The 18,495-nt window shown below is 39.9% G+C and overlaps 1 protein-coding gene across 1 annotated transcript; it reads left to right on the top strand.

Moving 5' to 3' along the window:
* The first annotated feature begins 461 nt into the window (after positions 1-461).
* Positions 462-15,742, top strand: acad8 (acyl-CoA dehydrogenase family, member 8). Its single transcript, XM_034169116.1, has 11 exons — positions 462-645; positions 1,889-1,989; positions 2,233-2,402; positions 4,124-4,233; positions 8,760-8,836; positions 9,894-10,031; positions 11,318-11,453; positions 13,959-14,056; positions 14,162-14,314; positions 14,390-14,492; positions 15,475-15,742. The coding sequence occupies exons 1-11, from the start codon at positions 540-542 to the stop codon at positions 15,528-15,530; spliced, it is 1,248 nt and encodes a 415-aa protein (XP_034025007.1). The 5' UTR covers positions 462-539; the 3' UTR covers positions 15,531-15,742.
* The last annotated feature ends 2,753 nt before the right edge of the window (positions 15,743-18,495 follow it).

The following is an 18,495-nucleotide window of genomic DNA, read 5'->3' as shown; positions in this document are numbered from 1 at the left end:
CGTCTGTTTGTCCGGTTGAAATCTCAAAGAGTAACCGTTTAATCTGACCACAGATTTATATTGAACCGGGGAACAGCCGAGTAGTTTTTCAGAGTGATCTGGATCCACTCTCATTTGTTCCCTCACTTTTATCTCTAACATTGTGCCAAATCATGTTGATCAACAATTCTACAACAATCTGACTTTGTCTTTCAGTTCTCACCCATCAGAAGGTGCTGCTGTGGGGAAGCACGGTGAGAAAGTCTGTGAAGAATTTTTCAAAGACTTTTTGCACACACACACACACACACACACACACCACCACCACCACCAACAACAACAACAACTGAAGGCATTATCATCACTAAGACATCGCCTGTGTTTTCACCAGCATGATCGCTTGTTTTGTCAAAGAATCTGGCAACATTCCTATGAGGTTACGCTCTACTGTTTCGAAGCTCGCTTCGAATCCTGACGTGCTGTATGTGTTCTGAGGTTTTAGCGGATGTGTCAGACTTTTTGCCGTGGTTCTCTTTGGTTAAAGTATATTTTGGACCGATATGGCGGCTCTTGGACTGTTGTCAAGAATTGTGAGAGTTAGCACAACAAGAATATGTCGGAACCACCGAAGTGTCTCGAGACGCGGAATAGCTTCATGCATCGACCGTAAGTCACACAAAGATTAAACATGACGTTACAGGAAGGGAATCATGTGAGGGTGAAAGTTTATCACCTTCACAGCAGTGAAACTTCAAGCACTAGTTGCTCATATTATTTGCCTGACTGTCATTGGTTAGCTTGTTGCTTTGATCTGTCGGTCATAGAGTCAGAGAGCTGCTGGCTCCGCCCCTCAGGCACGTGAAGGACTGATAGTGAACGCAAGGTCGTGTCCGGAAGCACGTGTTGGTGCCACATCCAAACTGAAAGAGTAGTCTGTGGGTCCTGGTTACCAGCCTCAAGACCACCGCTCCAACCCCACCTCCCAAAACTACCTGCAGCAAAAAGGTGAAACGTGGGCGTGTCTTCAGCGCTGAGGCACCTGTGCTGTGGGCCGTGCATAGCTATAGGCGCCAGATAGTCATACTGTTGTAACCGACATTCCCTCACAGTGCAGTACGCCTCATCTGAGTCCCCCTAAAGCAGATCTTACACCTGGACAGGGTTTGGCGCCATTTCACAACGTAACCAAGTTACGACTCGTCACAACTTGATTGAGTTCCCCGAGTCCTCCTGAGCAGGTCCCGCACAACTTGGCAAATTCATCCTCTGGTTGTGATATTGCTGGATAAATTTTAAATGACTGCATTTAGATTGCGCTTTGATGGTCGAAGCACTTCACAGTGATGCTTTACATTCACCCATCTCAGGGTACTGCCATGCAAGGTGCTCACCTGCACACTGGGAGCAACTTGGGGATTACGGACCTTTCTCTGACAGGGATTTGAACAGAGGATCCATTGGTTACAAGCCCACCACTTCAACCGCTTGACCATCACCTCAAAAACTGGATGACAGGTTGCGCCTGAGTTGAGCAAAGGTGGCAGGGAGTCCGGTAAACTGCTTGAAAATATGGAACGTGTTCCAAACAGGTACAGGTATAACGACCTTTCCTGATTCGGCCGAGCCTCATCGAGCAAAGAAGCATCGCCGATACTTGTGATTTGTGTCAATAAGTACTCGCAGAACTCCTGATCTGGATGATGGTTTTTCGTGAGAGTGTTTTAATACCCCTGTGGTTTTCGGAATACAGCTGGTCAACGACAGACGTTTTGAATGTTTCAAAGGGGTTGGATTTTGAAATTGCCTTCTCTGTTTTTTGTTTATGGATGGAGCTACTGCACAGGAAAAAAATTACTTGATTCTATAAATCTGATCATCGATGTTCTTTGTATTCTCGACTCTTCCCCAGCTGCTCACGGACTCACGGATGAACAGAAGGAGTTTCAAAAAGTCGCCTTTGACTTTGCTGCCAATGAAATGGCTCCGTACATGAGCGAGTGGGATCAAAAGGTAATTTAGAAACGGAAACATGTTAGAAAGTCAGACTCTGAGAGGACGTGAGTAGCTCAAAGACGCCCTTACTGATCCTAAGACTAACCCTGGAAACTGCAGCTCACTAAATCAGTTCCTTACTAATGCTAACGATTGCTGCTGGTAAATGGGTTTGTCAGGTTCCACACAATGCAGATAATCACTTGTCTGTGATGTTTCATGTCATCACTCACTGCAGCATTTCTTCATATTTGGTTTTAGGAGTTTTTTCCGGTTGAGACGATGCGTAAGGCGGCCCAGTTGGGGTTCGGTGGGATCTACGTTCAGCCCGACGTTGGAGGATCGGGTCTTTCCCGCATGGACACGTCAATCATATTTGAGGCCTTGTCCACAGGATGTGTCAGCACCACAGCTTACATCAGTATACACAAGTATGGCACCCCCTGTGGAGATAATGACTTCATGATTTAAAAAAAAAATCAACATCTGATAACTTTGAAAAATCCTGACTTTATGATGGTAAATTGACATAAAACGCTGGTTTGTTGTAGTTTAGAATAAAAATAAAGTTATCAGACAGTTTATTTCACTAAATTCAAATTTTGTGTTAACCAGTTGTAGTCACACTATAGTACTAGTTTAGAAAATTGGTGTTTTTGTTTGTTCAGAAACGGTTCTGAAAAAAAAAGTGAAGTCTGCTGCTAAATATTATTTTCATTGTTGAACATTTGAATTATTTATATGATTAACTTGTTACATTACACATTTGCAAAAATTGTTTTTTTTTTTGTTTGTTTTTTTTTAGTCTTAGAAGTCCTGAAAACCCAGAGAATTGAGGCTTATCTATTTAAACCAAAAATCCTTCCAAAATAAACAGATATTTTGTTTTTAAAAAGTCAAATCCAGTTCAGCTCACATGTGGCCAATTTAAACTAATTACACAGGATTAAAGTAATTAGTTCAGAAAAGTTCATAAACAACCACTAACTTAACAGTTTTTTTTTTTTTTTTTTTGGCAAAGAATATCTTAAAATCATTTAAAATCAAATAAACTTTGAGACATTAATAAACGCCACCATATTTTAAAACCGAGTGAGAAATTAATTATGGGTGGCTTTAAAAAAAACCCTTTATCTTCTGAGAATGTTTTAATTTGGATTTATGACTTTGAATTTTCTATTTTTTTTTTTATTTCTATATTTTTTTTTTTACATTTTTATTGTTAATTGTGATTTCATTGGTTTTGTGTGACAAATAATACATTTATTTATAATTCACTTTAAATGAAGAAGATTCAACAACATGCTGAACATTAAAGATCCCTGTATCACAAAGTAATAAAAATTATGAATTAAACCATCATACAGTTAAAATGTACAGTAAGCAAAAATAATTAAAATGAGGTAAAACCACAACTACTAGAAACTACACTACATACCGTAACTACAAAAACTGTTGCATGTGTCAGGTCTCACTTGAAAATGACTTGGTTCAATAAAGAAAAAGAACAGACTAAGTCCAACATATTACATGCAGAAACAGACATTTGATCACTGGTTAATAGTTAATTAAAAGTAGAACAAAGTGAGTAATTTTCTGGCTTTAAAACCTTTTAAAAGCAAATTAAACCAGTTTATTGTTGTGTAACAAGTTAAAACCCAGTTTTTTTTTTATTCTTATTTTTTTAAAGGAGCAAATATTCAAATATTGTGGCGCTGGAACAAGTTGATGTTTGACAGTTAATAAAACTGTTCATAAAAACGGATTAATCTTTGAATAATTTCAGCACTTCCACCAACTCGTCCTCAGTGAAACACTTTTTTCCCCACAACTGTAAGTATTTCTGACATTTACAGTTTTTTTCTTTTTTTTTTTTTTATGAATTTTGGGTTTCAAGTAGGAAGCCCTGAAATGCTCACATTACCTACTAGATGTTGACAAAAGCTGCTCAAATATGCAGCAAGATCTTGACTGTTCATTCATTTGAGAAGTTAAATTTTGGTGACAGTTGGATCCCCGCCGGACAAATTACTTTTTTTTTTTTTTTAACACAAATAGTCACAGACAGAAATATCCTGATGGATTTGATGCTTTATCATAAATAATTGAATTACTGTTTTTTTCTGATCACTAATTGATTATTTCCTTGCAGTATGTGTGCCTGGATGATCGACACGTTTGGCAACAATGAGCAGAGACAGAAGTTTTGTCCCGATCTTTGCTCAATGGAAAAGTTGGCTTCCTATTGTCTCACTGAACCAGGTCCGTCTTTCTACGGAAAAGGAAAATTAAAAACAAACAAAACAAAATTAATGTTGAATAATCTCTGAATGCATTCATGGTCCAGATAGCTGGTTCCACTCGCCAACCATATCAGAGGCAACAGAACCCGACCCACATCACATGTTTAGGATTTGGTCCTGGGTCTTTGTCTCTGAACTAGTTGGACCCTTGAGTCCTCTACTTAGATATGGTGAAGAGTCATGGTGTCCTTGATGGCTGCCAGACCTCGTCTTTGGAAATGAAAGAAACTGACCGCACCTGCTCCTGATTATCATCATTCGTCTGTGAGACACATCTGTGAGATATTAGAGAAGACAAAGTTGCTTTTTGGGTCAATCTGATGCATCAACCAACCAATGCCTGATCAGTCTACTGTCAATATTTGTTTTAAGACTGCGTTTCTCAAACTTAACCAAATAAATAAATCATTCTTGTGGACAACCTAACTCCCCAAATATCTAAAACCAATAATAATTTACATGCAAGCTGGATTAATAATGAATACAAGGTCAGTTAGAAAAGTATCAGACCTTTTTTTTTTTTTTTTGCAAAAACCTGATGGATTTGAATCAAGCGTGCTTGCATGAGCCAACCTTGAACCTTCGTGTGCATGTGGGAATTTTTTTCACGGCTGTCGATTGCATCAGTTGCTGGCAAGCAGCATTTGTGTGAGGTCGTGTGTAGTGCTTTCGGCTGTTTTTCATTGAAAGGAAAATGACGGAACGACTGGAGTAGCACTACTGCATCAAATTTTGCCAGAAACTGCGTGACAGCCAGGTGGAAACCATTCGGAAGATTCAGATGGCTTTCGGTGGCTTTTCAGTCGTGTGACTATCTTGAGAAATTGTGGAAGAGGTGGGCATCATTTTTCGGAGTCCAGCATGTCCTGAGAGACTTCAACATGAAGGTGCTTTTGCTCCGCCGTCAGCAGCTTCGGCACGAATTTCATCGCCACTTTTCATGGCCAAATCTTCTGTCGCAGTGGAATGTGATGAAAAAGTGCTGATGCCCACCTCTTCCGCAATTTCTCGGATAGTCAAACAACGGTCCCGCATCATCACAGCGTTCTCTTTGGAATGATCTGGTCATTTCGGCATGTTGATGGCCGCCCGGAGCATGGCTCGCTCTCCACCGTTGTGTGGACATCTTTAAACCGGTTGTACCGCTCCTTAATCTGTGTGATGCCCATAGCATCAATGCCGAAAGCCGTCTGAATCTTCCGAACGGTTTCCACCTGGCTGTCGCCCAGTTTCTGGCAAAATTTGATGCAGTAGCGCTGCTCCAGTCGTTCCATCATTTTCCTTGCAATGAAAAACCACCGAGAGCACAACACCCATCCTCACACAAATGCTGTTTGCCAGCAAATGACGCAATCGACAGGCGTGAAAAAATTCACGCATGCGCACGAAGGTTCAAGGTTGGCTCATGCAAGCACACGTGATTCAAATCCATCAGGTTTTTGCAAAAAAAAAACAAACAAAAAAAAAGGTCTGATACTTTTCTAACAGAGCCCGTATAATACATATCTGCTAGGGGTGTCGGAAAAAATCGATTCACGTCTGAATCGCGATTCTTATTTATTACGATTCTGAATCGATCCAAAATGGCCAAGAATCGATCTTTAAGAAGCATTTTTTAAAACATTTTCTTGCTTACTTGCTGTGTGTACTGTTTGTCAGCCAACGGCTTCCGTACTACAGCGTCCCCGCGAGGGGGGGGGTCCGGCGTGCTTCAAACACTCGTGAGCTGCAGAGTTCAGTTCCTGTAGCTTAGCATGGTGGACGAAGAGCTAATTCAACCAGCACCGTCTTTGCTGAAGGCAAATGTTTGAGCGCATTTTGGATTTTATTATTTGCTGTGTAAGAAGGAGCTTGACATGACTTATGCAGTGTGCAAAATCTGCAAAATGAAAGTCAAGTACTTCGGAAACACTTCAAATCCGCAAGCCCACATGCTACGTCATCACCCGGAGAAAAAAAGAGGGGAGCAACGGTCTCTGCCGACTACTGGCCAACGCTTCGCTAAACTGCCAGCCAACTCCGAACGAGCAAAGCAGATAAGTAAATTTACATCTAGAATCACTTGATTAACCTTGTAAAGCTGCATTTTCTTAAACATAAACATTTTTTAAGTACTATAACTATTTCTCAGAGCTCTTTGAATCGAAAATCGATTCTGAATCGAATCGTCACCCCAAGAATCGGAATCGAATTGAATCGCGTGAGTTGTTGAACGATTTACATCCCTAATATCTGCTACTAACTGTTAGACTTTGGAATCATTTTAAATAGTCTGAGAAACACATTTGAGTAAACTCACAAGCAAACTTAAACTTCCCATTTCTTGTTTCAAGCATTGAGAGTGAGACAGAGGGAGAAAGAGAAAGCGAGAGAGAGAAATAGCGCTGTCTCTCTCTCTCTGCCTTTTTTTCAAAACCCTGGTGTTTCTGATCACCAGGCGCTGCAGCTGTGTGGATCAAGCAGCCAATCATATGTGCGCAGGTTCGATTACCAGTTCTGATCACGCATGCACAGGCACTGCATACGTGGATCAGTCACACACAAATGGGCTTCACCTTTTCTCCAGCTGATTCACTCTGGATTCACATTGGATGTGTTGTAATGCACACGCACATACACGCACGCACAATAGGACTGTCTTGTACATAATTCAGCGATTGAGAAAGAAAGAATGCAGCCATTTGTGATCACACTGAGTTTTCAGTTTTTTTTTTTTTTTTTTTTTTTTATGCCACACCTCTGGATCAAAGCTGTTCACGTGCTGTTGCTGAAACTTTTCACACTTGATGCTCAAAGTCATCCTTCTGTAAACTGCCGCCTGGTTTGCACAAACTGAGGCGCAGTTTGTGCTGAGAGATTTATTTATTTATTTATTTGGATCCCCATTAGCTGCAGCTACTCTTCTTGGGGCTCACACAGATTTACAAACACAATATACATCAATCAAAAATGCATTCAAAGGTATAAAAGTTAATTAAAAAAATCCAATCAAATTAATCATCACGCATGGTCAAGTCTATACACATAAAAAATAGTCTATATATGTGTGAAGGTACATCAATAAATACAACCACTCCATGTATAGATAAGCAGATTTAACCCAGATTGCTTGTTATGCTAATAAATACAGTTTTAGAAGTTTTTTTGTTAACATTCATTTGAGGTGCGTTTCCGTCATACCCCTAAAGATGACTGTGTTCTTAATGGCATTATTTCTCACCGCAAGTAGCGTAAAGTTTCCCACCACAGCATGTCTGGTTATGCATCTGTGATTTTCTGAACTAAAAGAAAAATTCCTAAACAAAATGCAAGGTAACTTAGTGACAATAATCTTTCCAGTAACAATGATCAGTGAATATAAAAGTCTGTCTTTGACTAACAGCCACTTTAAATTTTTATGCATTGTGATGATATTTGTCATAACTGCACTTAATTGCTATATGAGCAGCCCCATTTTGAATAATCTGGAATTTATTTATCATTTCTCCAGTGGCATTTGACCAAACTGATGGGCAATAGTCCAGGTGTACTAATAGTAATACTTTAATAGCATAATTTGTTGTAGTACAACTTACAAACCTTGCATGTTTTCTCATAATCAATATAACCCTGCCCATTTTTACAAAAATATTATTTATATGTTTTTTCCAGGATAATTTTGAATCTACGTTACACCCAGCAGCTTAGTCTCATGTACTTGATTTATTATCATATTATTAATTTTAATGTTTAATACACGGTTTTTCATAACAGCACAACTGAGCTAATCATCATACAGCTATTTTCTGTATTTAACAGTAGTTTGTTAGATCACGGCAGACAAATATTATTACATCATGTCGGCCCTCAGCAGCTCCATGGGAATGATGCTGATCGCGCTCCTGCAAAGCCCCCCTGCTGCGAACAAATACACAGCCATGAAGGTTCACCTCCTCAAAACTTTTGAACTGTCAGCAATACGGCATGGCAGCAGCCGCACTCGCCCCATCACGCAGCAGCAGAAGCCCCACACCACACACCAGCACTGCCGCGGAGGAGCTGCATCTCTCCTCCACAGCAGTGCTCACAAACCGACTTCTGTACTGCATGAAAACGTTCAGCTGGTCAAACGAAATCGAATGAAATGCTAACATTACCAAAACTAAGCAAACAATAAGAAACGGTCAAGAATGATAGCAAAACGAAATATGGAAGATTTTAAGTTTTTCGTGGCATTTGTTTAAATTGTCCCACAGTTTAACAATCCTGACAAAGCGTCAGCTGCAGGAACGAAGCTGTGTGAAGCTTAAATGATGCCAACAAAAGTCCAGATTTCTTGTTTCATTTGGGCTTCGTTGTCCTTCGTTAGTGCCATGTGACTGAGCCGTTAAAGTTGTGATACATTTTCAGGCAGTGATGCAGATTTACATTTTCACTTTTTGGGGGGGGCTACTCTCAGATATGTCATGATTCATCTTCTATGTTCTTTTTTTTTTTTTATTTCAGGCAGCGGCAGTGATGCGGCATCACTGCTGACCACGGCGCAGCGAAAAGGAGATCGTTACGTCTTAAACGGCTCAAAGGTGCGCCGCATTTCATGCCCTCATCATCTGTGGTTTGATGCATTTGTTCTCACAGAATACAACCCCTGGCAATAATTATGGAATCACCTTCCTCTGAGGATGTTCATTCAGTTGTTTAATTTTGTACAAAAAAGCAGATCACAGACATAACACAAAGTCATTTCAAATGGCAACTTTCTGGCTTTAAGAAACACTATAAGAAATCAGGAAAAAAACTGGATGACTGGATGAAAGTCATATTCAGTGATGAATCTCGAATCTGCATTGGGCAAGGTGATGATGCTGGAACTTTTGTTTGGTGCCGTTCCAATGAGATTTCTAAAGATGACTGCCTGAAGAGAACATGTAAATTTCCACAGTCATTGATGATATGGGGCTGCATGTCAGGTAAAGGCACTGGGGAGATGGCTGTCATTACATCATCAATAAATGCACAAGTTTATGTTGATATTTTGGACACTTTTCTTATCCCATCAATTGAAAGGATGTTTGGGGATGATGAAATCATTTTTCAAGATGATAATGCATCTTGCTATAGAGCAAAAACTGTGAAAACATTCCTTGCAAAAAGACACATAGGGTCAATGTCATGGCCTGCAAATAGTCCGGATCTTAATCAAATTGAAAATCTTTGGTGGAAGTTGAAGAAAATGGTCCATGACAAGGCTCCAACCTGCAAAGCTGATCTGGCAACAGCAATCAGAGAAAGTTGGAGCCAGATTGATGAAGAGTACTGTCTGTCACTCATTAAGTCCATGCCTCAGAGACTGCAAGCTGTTATAAAAGCCAGAGGTGGTGCAACAAAATACTAGTGATGTGTTGGAGCGTTCTTTTGTTTTAGTAACCGTTAAAGTAACCGTTACTGACTGCCACAATTTTTTTTTCCTGATTTCTTACAGTGTTTCTTAAAGCCAGAAAGTTGCCATTTGAAATGACTTTAGTTTTGTGTCATGTCTGTGATCTGCTTTTTTTCTACAAAATTAAACAACTGAATGAACACCTCCGAGGCCGGTGATTCCATAATTTTTGCCAGGGGTTGTATTTCTCATCTCTGCAGGCTTTCATCAGTGGCGGTGGTGAAGCGGACGTCTACGTGGTGATGTGCCGAACAGGGGGCAAAGGAGCCAAAGGCGTGTCTTGTGTGTTGGTGGAGAAGGGAAGTCCCGGGCTCAGCTTTGGAAAAAAAGAAAGGAAGGTAAGTTTGTTCATGTTGATTGTTTTTGTTCCAGCTTCTAGTTACTGTCATCAACTTGCTAATTTCTGCTAAAATTCCAGAAGAATTTAAATTCTTGATGTCATTATGTGCTATTGCAATGCTACCCTTGAGAAAAAGGTCTGTCCCGAAGGACCAGAGGCTCTTATGAGAACCACGCTTCTCTAATGAAAGAGGACTTCTTACTGGAACCTGGAATAAAGCGTTCTCAGTGCGGCAAAGCACCACTTCTCCCTCACTACAAGACACTAACCCCCTCCATGAAAGGTTTTGCAAACAACATTAAGTGTAGCCCGTAATCCAGTGTCGCAGACCGAACGGTCCCCCCTAAAAATCAATCCACCTGCCTTCATTGCGCATTCGTCATCAGCTGCAGTTCACTGATTATCACCTCGTTTCTGCTTCAAACTGCACTCCAGTCGTCATTAGTCTCAGCGACAGATATCTGAAGCTTTTGTACAACAATCATTTCCACATAATTTCAGCATTATTTCATCATAAAAGGCAGAGGAAGTGATCAGAGCGCCGCGGCTACATGAGCTGCTACCTGATGTGTTCACTGGACATCTGTCATTTCAAAGTGACACGGAATATCACCTCGTTTCTGCTTAAAACTGACTTTAGAATGATTTAAGAGGTTTTACCTTTATCATCTGATGGTTAATAATACCATTAATCCATTTGATCGCTTTGGGTGAAGAGACTCCGTCTCAGACGTGCTGCTGTGGTCCAAAATGACATGCGCAGTATAGGCAGGGTGGACCATATTTTTTTTTTGGGGGGGGGGGGGGACCATTCAGTCTGCGATACTGGCTTTTCCTCCTCATTGCAGCAAGTGGAAAAGCCAGAAACATTAAGCGTTTGCTGGCACATTTAGTAGCGGTGTGCAGCTGCTGCTCTCACAGTGAGAGTTGGCCAGTTCTGCATCCCGGATCACATCACTAACTCAGCAGTGTATCTAAAACAGTGTCTTAGAACCACATCTGGATGCAGATTTGTCTCAATATTCAATTAACTTCGATTACCATTTCCACAAAGTATCGTTGACGTATTGTTGCCTGGCTGGTCAGTTCTCCACCAAGATGTTGGTATCAACTCGTGGTTTTAATGTGTTGAAATCTGAATGTAAATTCTTTTGAGATATCTTGTTTAAACCGGTTTGAACATGACCTGTGTTTATGTACCCATTGACTGCTGTGGTACAAGTAACCAGTAGATGGCAGCATTAAGACATAGTTCCTCAGCAGTTTGACCACTTTGTCCTCCAGGTGGGTTGGAACTCCCAGCCGACCAGGGCATTGATTTTTGAGGACTGTGAGGTTCCAGTGGCTAATCTCCTCGGTGAAGATGGTCAAGGCTTCAACATCGCCATGAAAGGATTAAACGGAGGACGAATTAATATCGGTGAGGATGAAAACAACACAGTGTCTCTCATTTTAATTAAATCATTTATTACCTCCACCAAGGAGGTTATGTTTTCGGTCGCGTCCGTTTGTTGGTTGGTTGGTTTGTTAGCAGGATTACTCTAAAAAATCCTCAACAGATTTCAATGAAATTTTTACCAGGGGTGTATCTTGGCCTAACTTAGAAGTCATAAAATTTTGGTAATGATTCGAAACACGATCCGGATCCAATTATTTTTTTAAATATGCTTTATCATTGCAGGATAGGGCCAATTTCAACATTTTTGTATCTAACTTCATGAAGATGGGTCACAAAGGCTGAACAAAAATAATTTAGCATTTGTTTCTCCTCATTGAATAAACTTATTAGAAAATAAAAAAAACTTGTGTAGTTCATGCAGTTTCTCTTTATAAATACATTTGCTGAAGATCTAATGGTTTAACCCTCTGTGGCCGACGCCGTCATATACGATGGCTGAGACCAAGCTTTACTGAATTATAAATAACTTTTTAATGATATCAGATAGAAACTTACTCTTTTTTGCTGAAAAGTTAACTCCGCGGACTTTCAAGCCGCCGTCCACCATCTTTGTACTCCTCATAGAAGCTGTGTGATGACGTGAGCAGTGTGTTCAATCGGAATTGGTTCACCGTCACATGGTTTTCCAAAATTCAATCGTAGAGCAGATTCACTTCACGTGACACACCAAAGATTGTTTTTAGAAGTGATGTGTTACTAGTTTATTATAGTTTGCTGTGTGTCTTGAATAAATGTGTGTGGAAAATAATTTCCGCTTTATTTTTTGCTTTCTTATTTCTGATTGTAAACCTTTATGATACTTTTAAAACACAACTATAGCATATATATTTTGAAAGTACAGGTTGTCCTGAAAAAAGAGACATAAAACTTGATTGTGGGATGCAGGGAGAGCTGTTAATAGCAATAATAAAACATTTTTGCCAGCCGAGTGAACTGTCCAAAAAATGCCCTCGGACCCCAGAGGGTTAACCACTGAATCTGAAACATCACGGTAGATGCGTGAAACGATGTGGAATAAGTCTCTTTGCCAAAGGGTATTCCATGTGACATCAGTGACCCTATGGCCTTGGCGGAGGTTTGCGCTCTCCGAGTGCTTCTAGTTTTAACCTAAATTGCTTTAATCAAAATATAAACTTCATCCTTTGACTCATCAACAGTCTGTAAGATTTAATTTGTACTGATGACATCATCGGGGATCCTCAACAAACTCCGCCCCTCTACAGGTAGAATCTCACTGGGCTGCGACTGTTGGCGACATATTGTGAACAGCATCTGCGAGGGATTTTCCAAAAATATCTGTAAACGTTCACGGGGGTTCTCAGTGTACTCGCGTATGTTGTAGGGTCTCACTCTCGTGTCGCTGAAATTTTTGTAATGTTCAAAAAATTTGCCAGACAAATTTTCTCTCAAAATAGTCACCGAGTTGTCATGGCGGTCTCAAACCTTTCTCAATTTAGATTCTGTGAGTAAGAAAGTGTGCAGAATGTGAGACAATTTTGCAAGGGATTGGCGACCTATGAAACTAAAGTTTCACTGGAGACAAAATTGCGAATCTGACATTTGCGCAAGACGGGCACAAACTGCCTTAGGACCCCTGGAACCTCAACAAAATTACGAATACAGGTTAGTCTCATTCCAAGGGAAAATTGTTGCTAATTCACATATTTTCTCGTAAATTTGCGTCTCCAACTACTCGCCAACAGTCATGGCCCAGTCAGATATTAGATTATACAAAGTACTGTTAAAGGACAAGTTCACATTTTTACATTTTTCATTCAGCAATAATCAACTCACCTTCTTTGTCCACACGACTGGAAATGGTAACCAGTGAGGAAGTGACCAGTGATGAATTGGCGTCCTCTCCAGTGGCTCCAGTATCCGGGTGTCGGTACCGACCCGATGAATTTCAGGTTCTGTACAGGACTATCACGTAATACTGTCCTTTGAGTAACATTTGTCTGATTCTTTCTTCAACTTCTCTCAGGCCATTTAAACGTTTTTAATCAAACCCGCAATGTGGATTACTTTGCCCCCGGTATAACCCTAAAAAATGTTTGTGGTCAAAAGTCAATAAATTGTGTTGTGTTTTTTTTTTTTTAACACGTTTTACTGTTAGTGATCCTGTGCTCTACATCCTTTACAGATAAACTGACTGGATGTTATTTTTATCATACGTTGGATTATTAATTCCTGTCTGGTCACCCCATTGACACTCGCGGCTGAAGTTCCTGTTTTTAAAGGTATTTCTTGCAAACAAAGCAATCATCAAAGCTGAGCTCAGCAGTCAGGAGCGTGATTGGTGACTATGTTTTCATATGACCACTGCTGTAAAATGGTGAATTTGTCCTTTAAAGTCTTAAATCTGAAGTTTTTTTTTTTTTTTTTTTTTTTTTTTCCTGGTTTAAAACATTATTCAGCTTATTGTCACTACAATCACTATTTTTCACGCCTTCTCGCTGTCAACAGCTTCATGTTCTCTCGGGGCGGCGCACGCTTGTGTGCAGTTAGCGAGGGATCACCTGTTGGTACGGAAGCAGTTCGGCGAGCCGCTCGCCAACAACCAGGTACAGCGCTGCTGTTTTTAATTGCGAGCAGAAAAACGCTCATGTCGTCATGTCAGAGATGAGCACATGATGACTTTGTCGTTTCCACTTCCTCCTTTTCTGCAGTTTTTACAGTTCAAATTGGCAGAAATGGCAACCAAGCTGGTGGCATCTCGCCTTTTGGTGCGCCAAGCCGCCAAGGCGCTCCAGGAGAACCAGCCTGACGCCGTTGCACTCTGCTCCATGGCCAAGCTCTTCGCCACAGACGAGTGTTTTAATGTAAGTCTGAGGAATGATGGGAGCGTTTACACTTCATGTTTGCAGTTAATGTCTCGTCTCTCTCTCTCTTGTAAGATCTGTAATCAGGCGCTGCAGATGCACGGCGGCTACGGTTACCTCAAAGACTATGCGGTACAGCAGTTTGTCCGTGACATCAGAGTACATCAGATCCTAGAAGGTGAGTTTCTGCATTGAAAAAAATGACCAGAACTAATACTGCAGCGGTGTGGCATTGTTTTTCTGCCCCACTGGTGGTAAGCCCAGAATGCACTCTGTCAGTGACGACGCGGCCGTCACTTAGTTGTGCTCACGATGACGTGAACACAATCTGAGATTTTTATGCAGTTTGAACAGGACATCCCACATGAGTGTATCTTGGGTTTCACAAACATCCACTGAGGCCTGCCCACTTTACTGAACAATATTGATTCTTGTGCTCGTGATAACTTAAACAAAATTTAGAGGATTTTCACAAAATTTCAGCCGAACATCCCAAATGAGCGTATCTCGGATGAGTTTGAATTTGAGCATGATCAAAATTAACCAACACCCTCTAAGGCCTGCCCACTTTTCTGAACATAGTATTGATTCTTGTACTCATGGTAACGTGAACAAAATTGACCAGATTCTCACCAAATTTTGACCAGACATCCCCTCATGAGTGTATCTTGGATGAGTTTGCATTCGAGTGGAATCAGATTTCAACATCATCCTCTAAGGCCCGCCCACTCAACTGAGCAATAATCATTCTTGTGCTGATTATCAAATTTTCATCAAATGTCAACAGAATATCTCACAAAAATCTGTTTCAGAAGAGTTTTGATTGAACATGATCTAATTTCATGACACCTTTGACAAATCATTTATGAAACAAAGTATTCATTATTGTAGCCACGTTTTTTTTTTTTTAATAAGTATCATGCAGCTGTCTTCCAACGCCATGGTTGATAGCATTTAGCTAACATAGCTAGTATTTGCTTTACAAAGTGAGATCGGTCAAGCAAATACAGACATTTGAATTTAATAGTAGAAATGGCCAGTAGAGGGCGCTTGGTGCACATTTATGCCCTCTTCTTGAGAATGACTTTTCCTTTCATCTTAAAGATGGTGGTCAGGCTGTAGTTTTGTTACATTTTGTGTCATTTCTGTTTGTTTTATAGGAACAAATGAGGTGATGAGGATGATCATATCCCGAAGTCTGCTTACAGAATCGTGACAAATGTTTCCCCGACCTCCAGATGACTTCAGTGGTGACGACGTTGTGAAAAACGCGACCTTGGGTTCGTTACTGAAAAGCCCTCAGGATCCAGTTTGGACTCAACCTGTCACCGGTTACTTTCTCTCTCTCTCTTTTTTTTTTTTTTTTTTTTTGGATAATATCCCCCCCAGATTGCCCCTAATTACAGCCTTCTTAACCCCCCTGCCACATTGAGTTTTTTTTTTTTACATTTGCGTCTCACATGCCTGGAAAGGCCTCACCATCTCATTTAGGTCCTTCAGACTTTATTTTCAGTAAATGCTTCTGGGGAGCATTAGCATGGCAAAAAACCTTTAGCTTCTGGGGGGGGGGGGGGGGGGGGGGCGAAGCGAGATTACAACCCTCTTAACTCCCTGCTGCTTTAAGCATTTTTTAAAATGCAGAGGTAAATTAATATTCAAAGTTTTCAGCTAGTTGACAGTAGGGCTGCACAATATGGCCAAATTATCGTATCTCAGTATTGTCATATCAATATGATATGACTATGATTTGACACATATATCAATATGATACACGATATGACTATGATTTGACATAAAGTGCAGCAACAGTGAAAATTAAACATTCTTAAACAAAACAGTAATAATACCACACTCATTTTGCACTCATCATAAGGTTAGGATACTGTGCCCCCCAAAAGTATTGGAACACTTGGAATTTCACACATTTTAATTTGTTTATGCCATTTTAAATACAAGAAATACAAAAAATATAAAGAATAAAATTTTCAAAAATTATCTTCCTCAAACTCAAACTGAAAGCAAATCTCTAAAACTTGGTAACACCTGTAAATAATAATCAGTTTTATTTCCAGTTTTCTTCAGACAAGTCAGAGGATGGAAACATGAACATTTCTGAATATGTCTTGGACTTTATTTACATCAATTATGAAGAAATACAAACGTTTCTTTCACCAAAACATCAAATCTAGGCTTTCATCTCAAATGTACTTTCTGTCAAATTGTAACTGAACTTTCAGGTCTTCTTTTTAAGAAAATCCATCTCTACACCACTTCATCAGGAAGCTGGATTTTATATTTTTAATTAATGTACAACCCCTGGCAAAAATTATGGAATCACCGGCCTCTGAGGATGTTCATTCAGTTGTTTAATTTTGTAGAAAAAAATCAGATCACAGACATGACACAAAACTAAAGTCATTTCAAATGGCAACTTTCTGGCTTTAAGAAACACTATAAGAAATCAAGAAAAAAAATTGTGGCAGTCAGTAACGGTTACTTTTTTAGACCAAGCAGAGGAAAAAAATATGGACTCACTCAATTCTGAGGAATAAATTATGGAATCACCCTGTAAATTTTCATCCCCAAAACTAACACCTGCATCAAATCAGATCTGCTCGTTAGTCTGCATCTAAAAAGGAGTGATCACACCTTGGAGAGCTGTTGCACCAAGTGGACTGAAATGAATCATGGCTCCAACACGAGAGATGTCAATTGAAACAAAGGAGAGGATTATCAAACTCTTAAAAGAGGGTAAATCATTATGCACTGTTGCAAAAGATGTTGGTTGTTCACAGTCAGCTGTGTCTAAACTCTGGACCAAATACAAACAACATGGGATGGTTGTTAAAGGCAAACATACTGATAGACCAAGGAAGACATCAAAGCGTCAAGACAGAAAACTTAAAGCAATATGTCTCAAAAATCAAAAATGCACAACAAAACAAATGAGGAACGAATGGGAGGAAACTGGAGTCAACGTCTGTGACCGAACTGTAAGAAACCGCCTAAAGGAAATGGGATTTACATACAGAAAAGCTAAACAAAAGCCATCATTAACACCTAAACAGAAAAAAACAAGGTTACAATGGGCTAAGGAAAAGCAATTGTGGACTGTGGATGACTGGATGAAAGTCATATTCAGTGATGAATCTCGAATCTGCATTGGGCAAGGTGATGATGCTGGAACTTTTGTTTGGTGCCGTTCCAATGAGATTTCTAAAGATGACTGCCTGAAGAGAACATGTAAATTTCCACAGTCATTGATGATATGGGGCTGCATGTCAGGTAAGATTGATGAAGCCAGATTGATGAAGAGTACTGTTTGTCACTCATTAAGTCCATGCCTCAGAGACTGCAAGCTGTGATAAAAGCCGGAGGTGGTGCAACAAAATACTAGTGATGTGTTGGAGCGTTTTTTTTGTTTTTCATGATTCCATAATTTTTTCCTCAGAATTGAGTGATTCCATATTTTTTTTTCCCTCTGCTTGGTCTAAAAAAGTAACCGTTACTGACTGCCACAATTTTTTTTCCTGATTTCTTATAGTGTTTCTTAAAGCCAGAAAGTTGCCATTTGAAATGACTTTAGTTTTGTGTCATGTCTGTGATCTGCTTTTTTTTCTACAAAATTAAACAACCGAATGAACATCCTCAGAGGCCGGTGATTCCATAATTTTTGCCAGGGGTTGTATATCAAGTTGGAGAGATTTGCTTTCAGTTTGAGTTTAAGGAAGATAACGTTAGAATTACTTATTTGTATTTGAAATGGCATAAACAAATTAAAATGTGTGAAATACCAAGTGTTCTAATACTTTTGAGTATGGTTGAGAAACACTCCATGGCATGTGTATTTTTAAGTGAAATGCATCGTTCTGGTGTCACTCAGAGAGCAAAATTAAGAGGTTATTTAAAAATAAGTCCTTCAGAGAGCAAAATTAAGAGGTTACACAGGTTTTGCAGAACAGAGGAGGAGTAAATTAGCTGTATTTCTTTCAGCCTGAGCGTCTTCACATTGTATCTCATGTAAGCCAGCAGAGCATGAATCAGCTGCTGTCTGCTCATTTCATTCTTTAAAATCACCGGAGAAACACCTATGTAGAAGGCAACCCGAAAGGAGAAATGCCGCTTTTAACCACCTGGACCTCATTTCTGGCATAAAATTTGGTCATTTACTCACGGATATA

The sequence above is a fragment of the Thalassophryne amazonica genome, chromosome 4, assembly GCF_902500255.1.
Source record: "Thalassophryne amazonica chromosome 4, fThaAma1.1, whole genome shotgun sequence".
NCBI classification, from domain to species: Eukaryota; Metazoa; Chordata; class Actinopteri; order Batrachoidiformes; family Batrachoididae; genus Thalassophryne; species Thalassophryne amazonica.
Note: the sequence above shows the minus strand (reverse complement) of the source record. Positions and strands in the feature narration are given on the sequence as shown.

Coding starts and splice junctions, on each gene's coding strand:
- acad8 (XM_034169116.1), top strand. CDS start 540: ATGGCGGCTCTTGGACTGTTGTCAAGAATTGTGAGAGTTAGCACAACA. Junction 646..1,888: donor AATAGCTTCATGCATCGACC/GTAAGTCACACA, acceptor ACTCTTCCCCAG/CTGCTCACGGACTCACGGAT. Junction 2,403..4,123: donor GCTTACATCAGTATACACAA/GTATGGCACCCC, acceptor ATTTCCTTGCAG/TATGTGTGCCTGGATGATCG.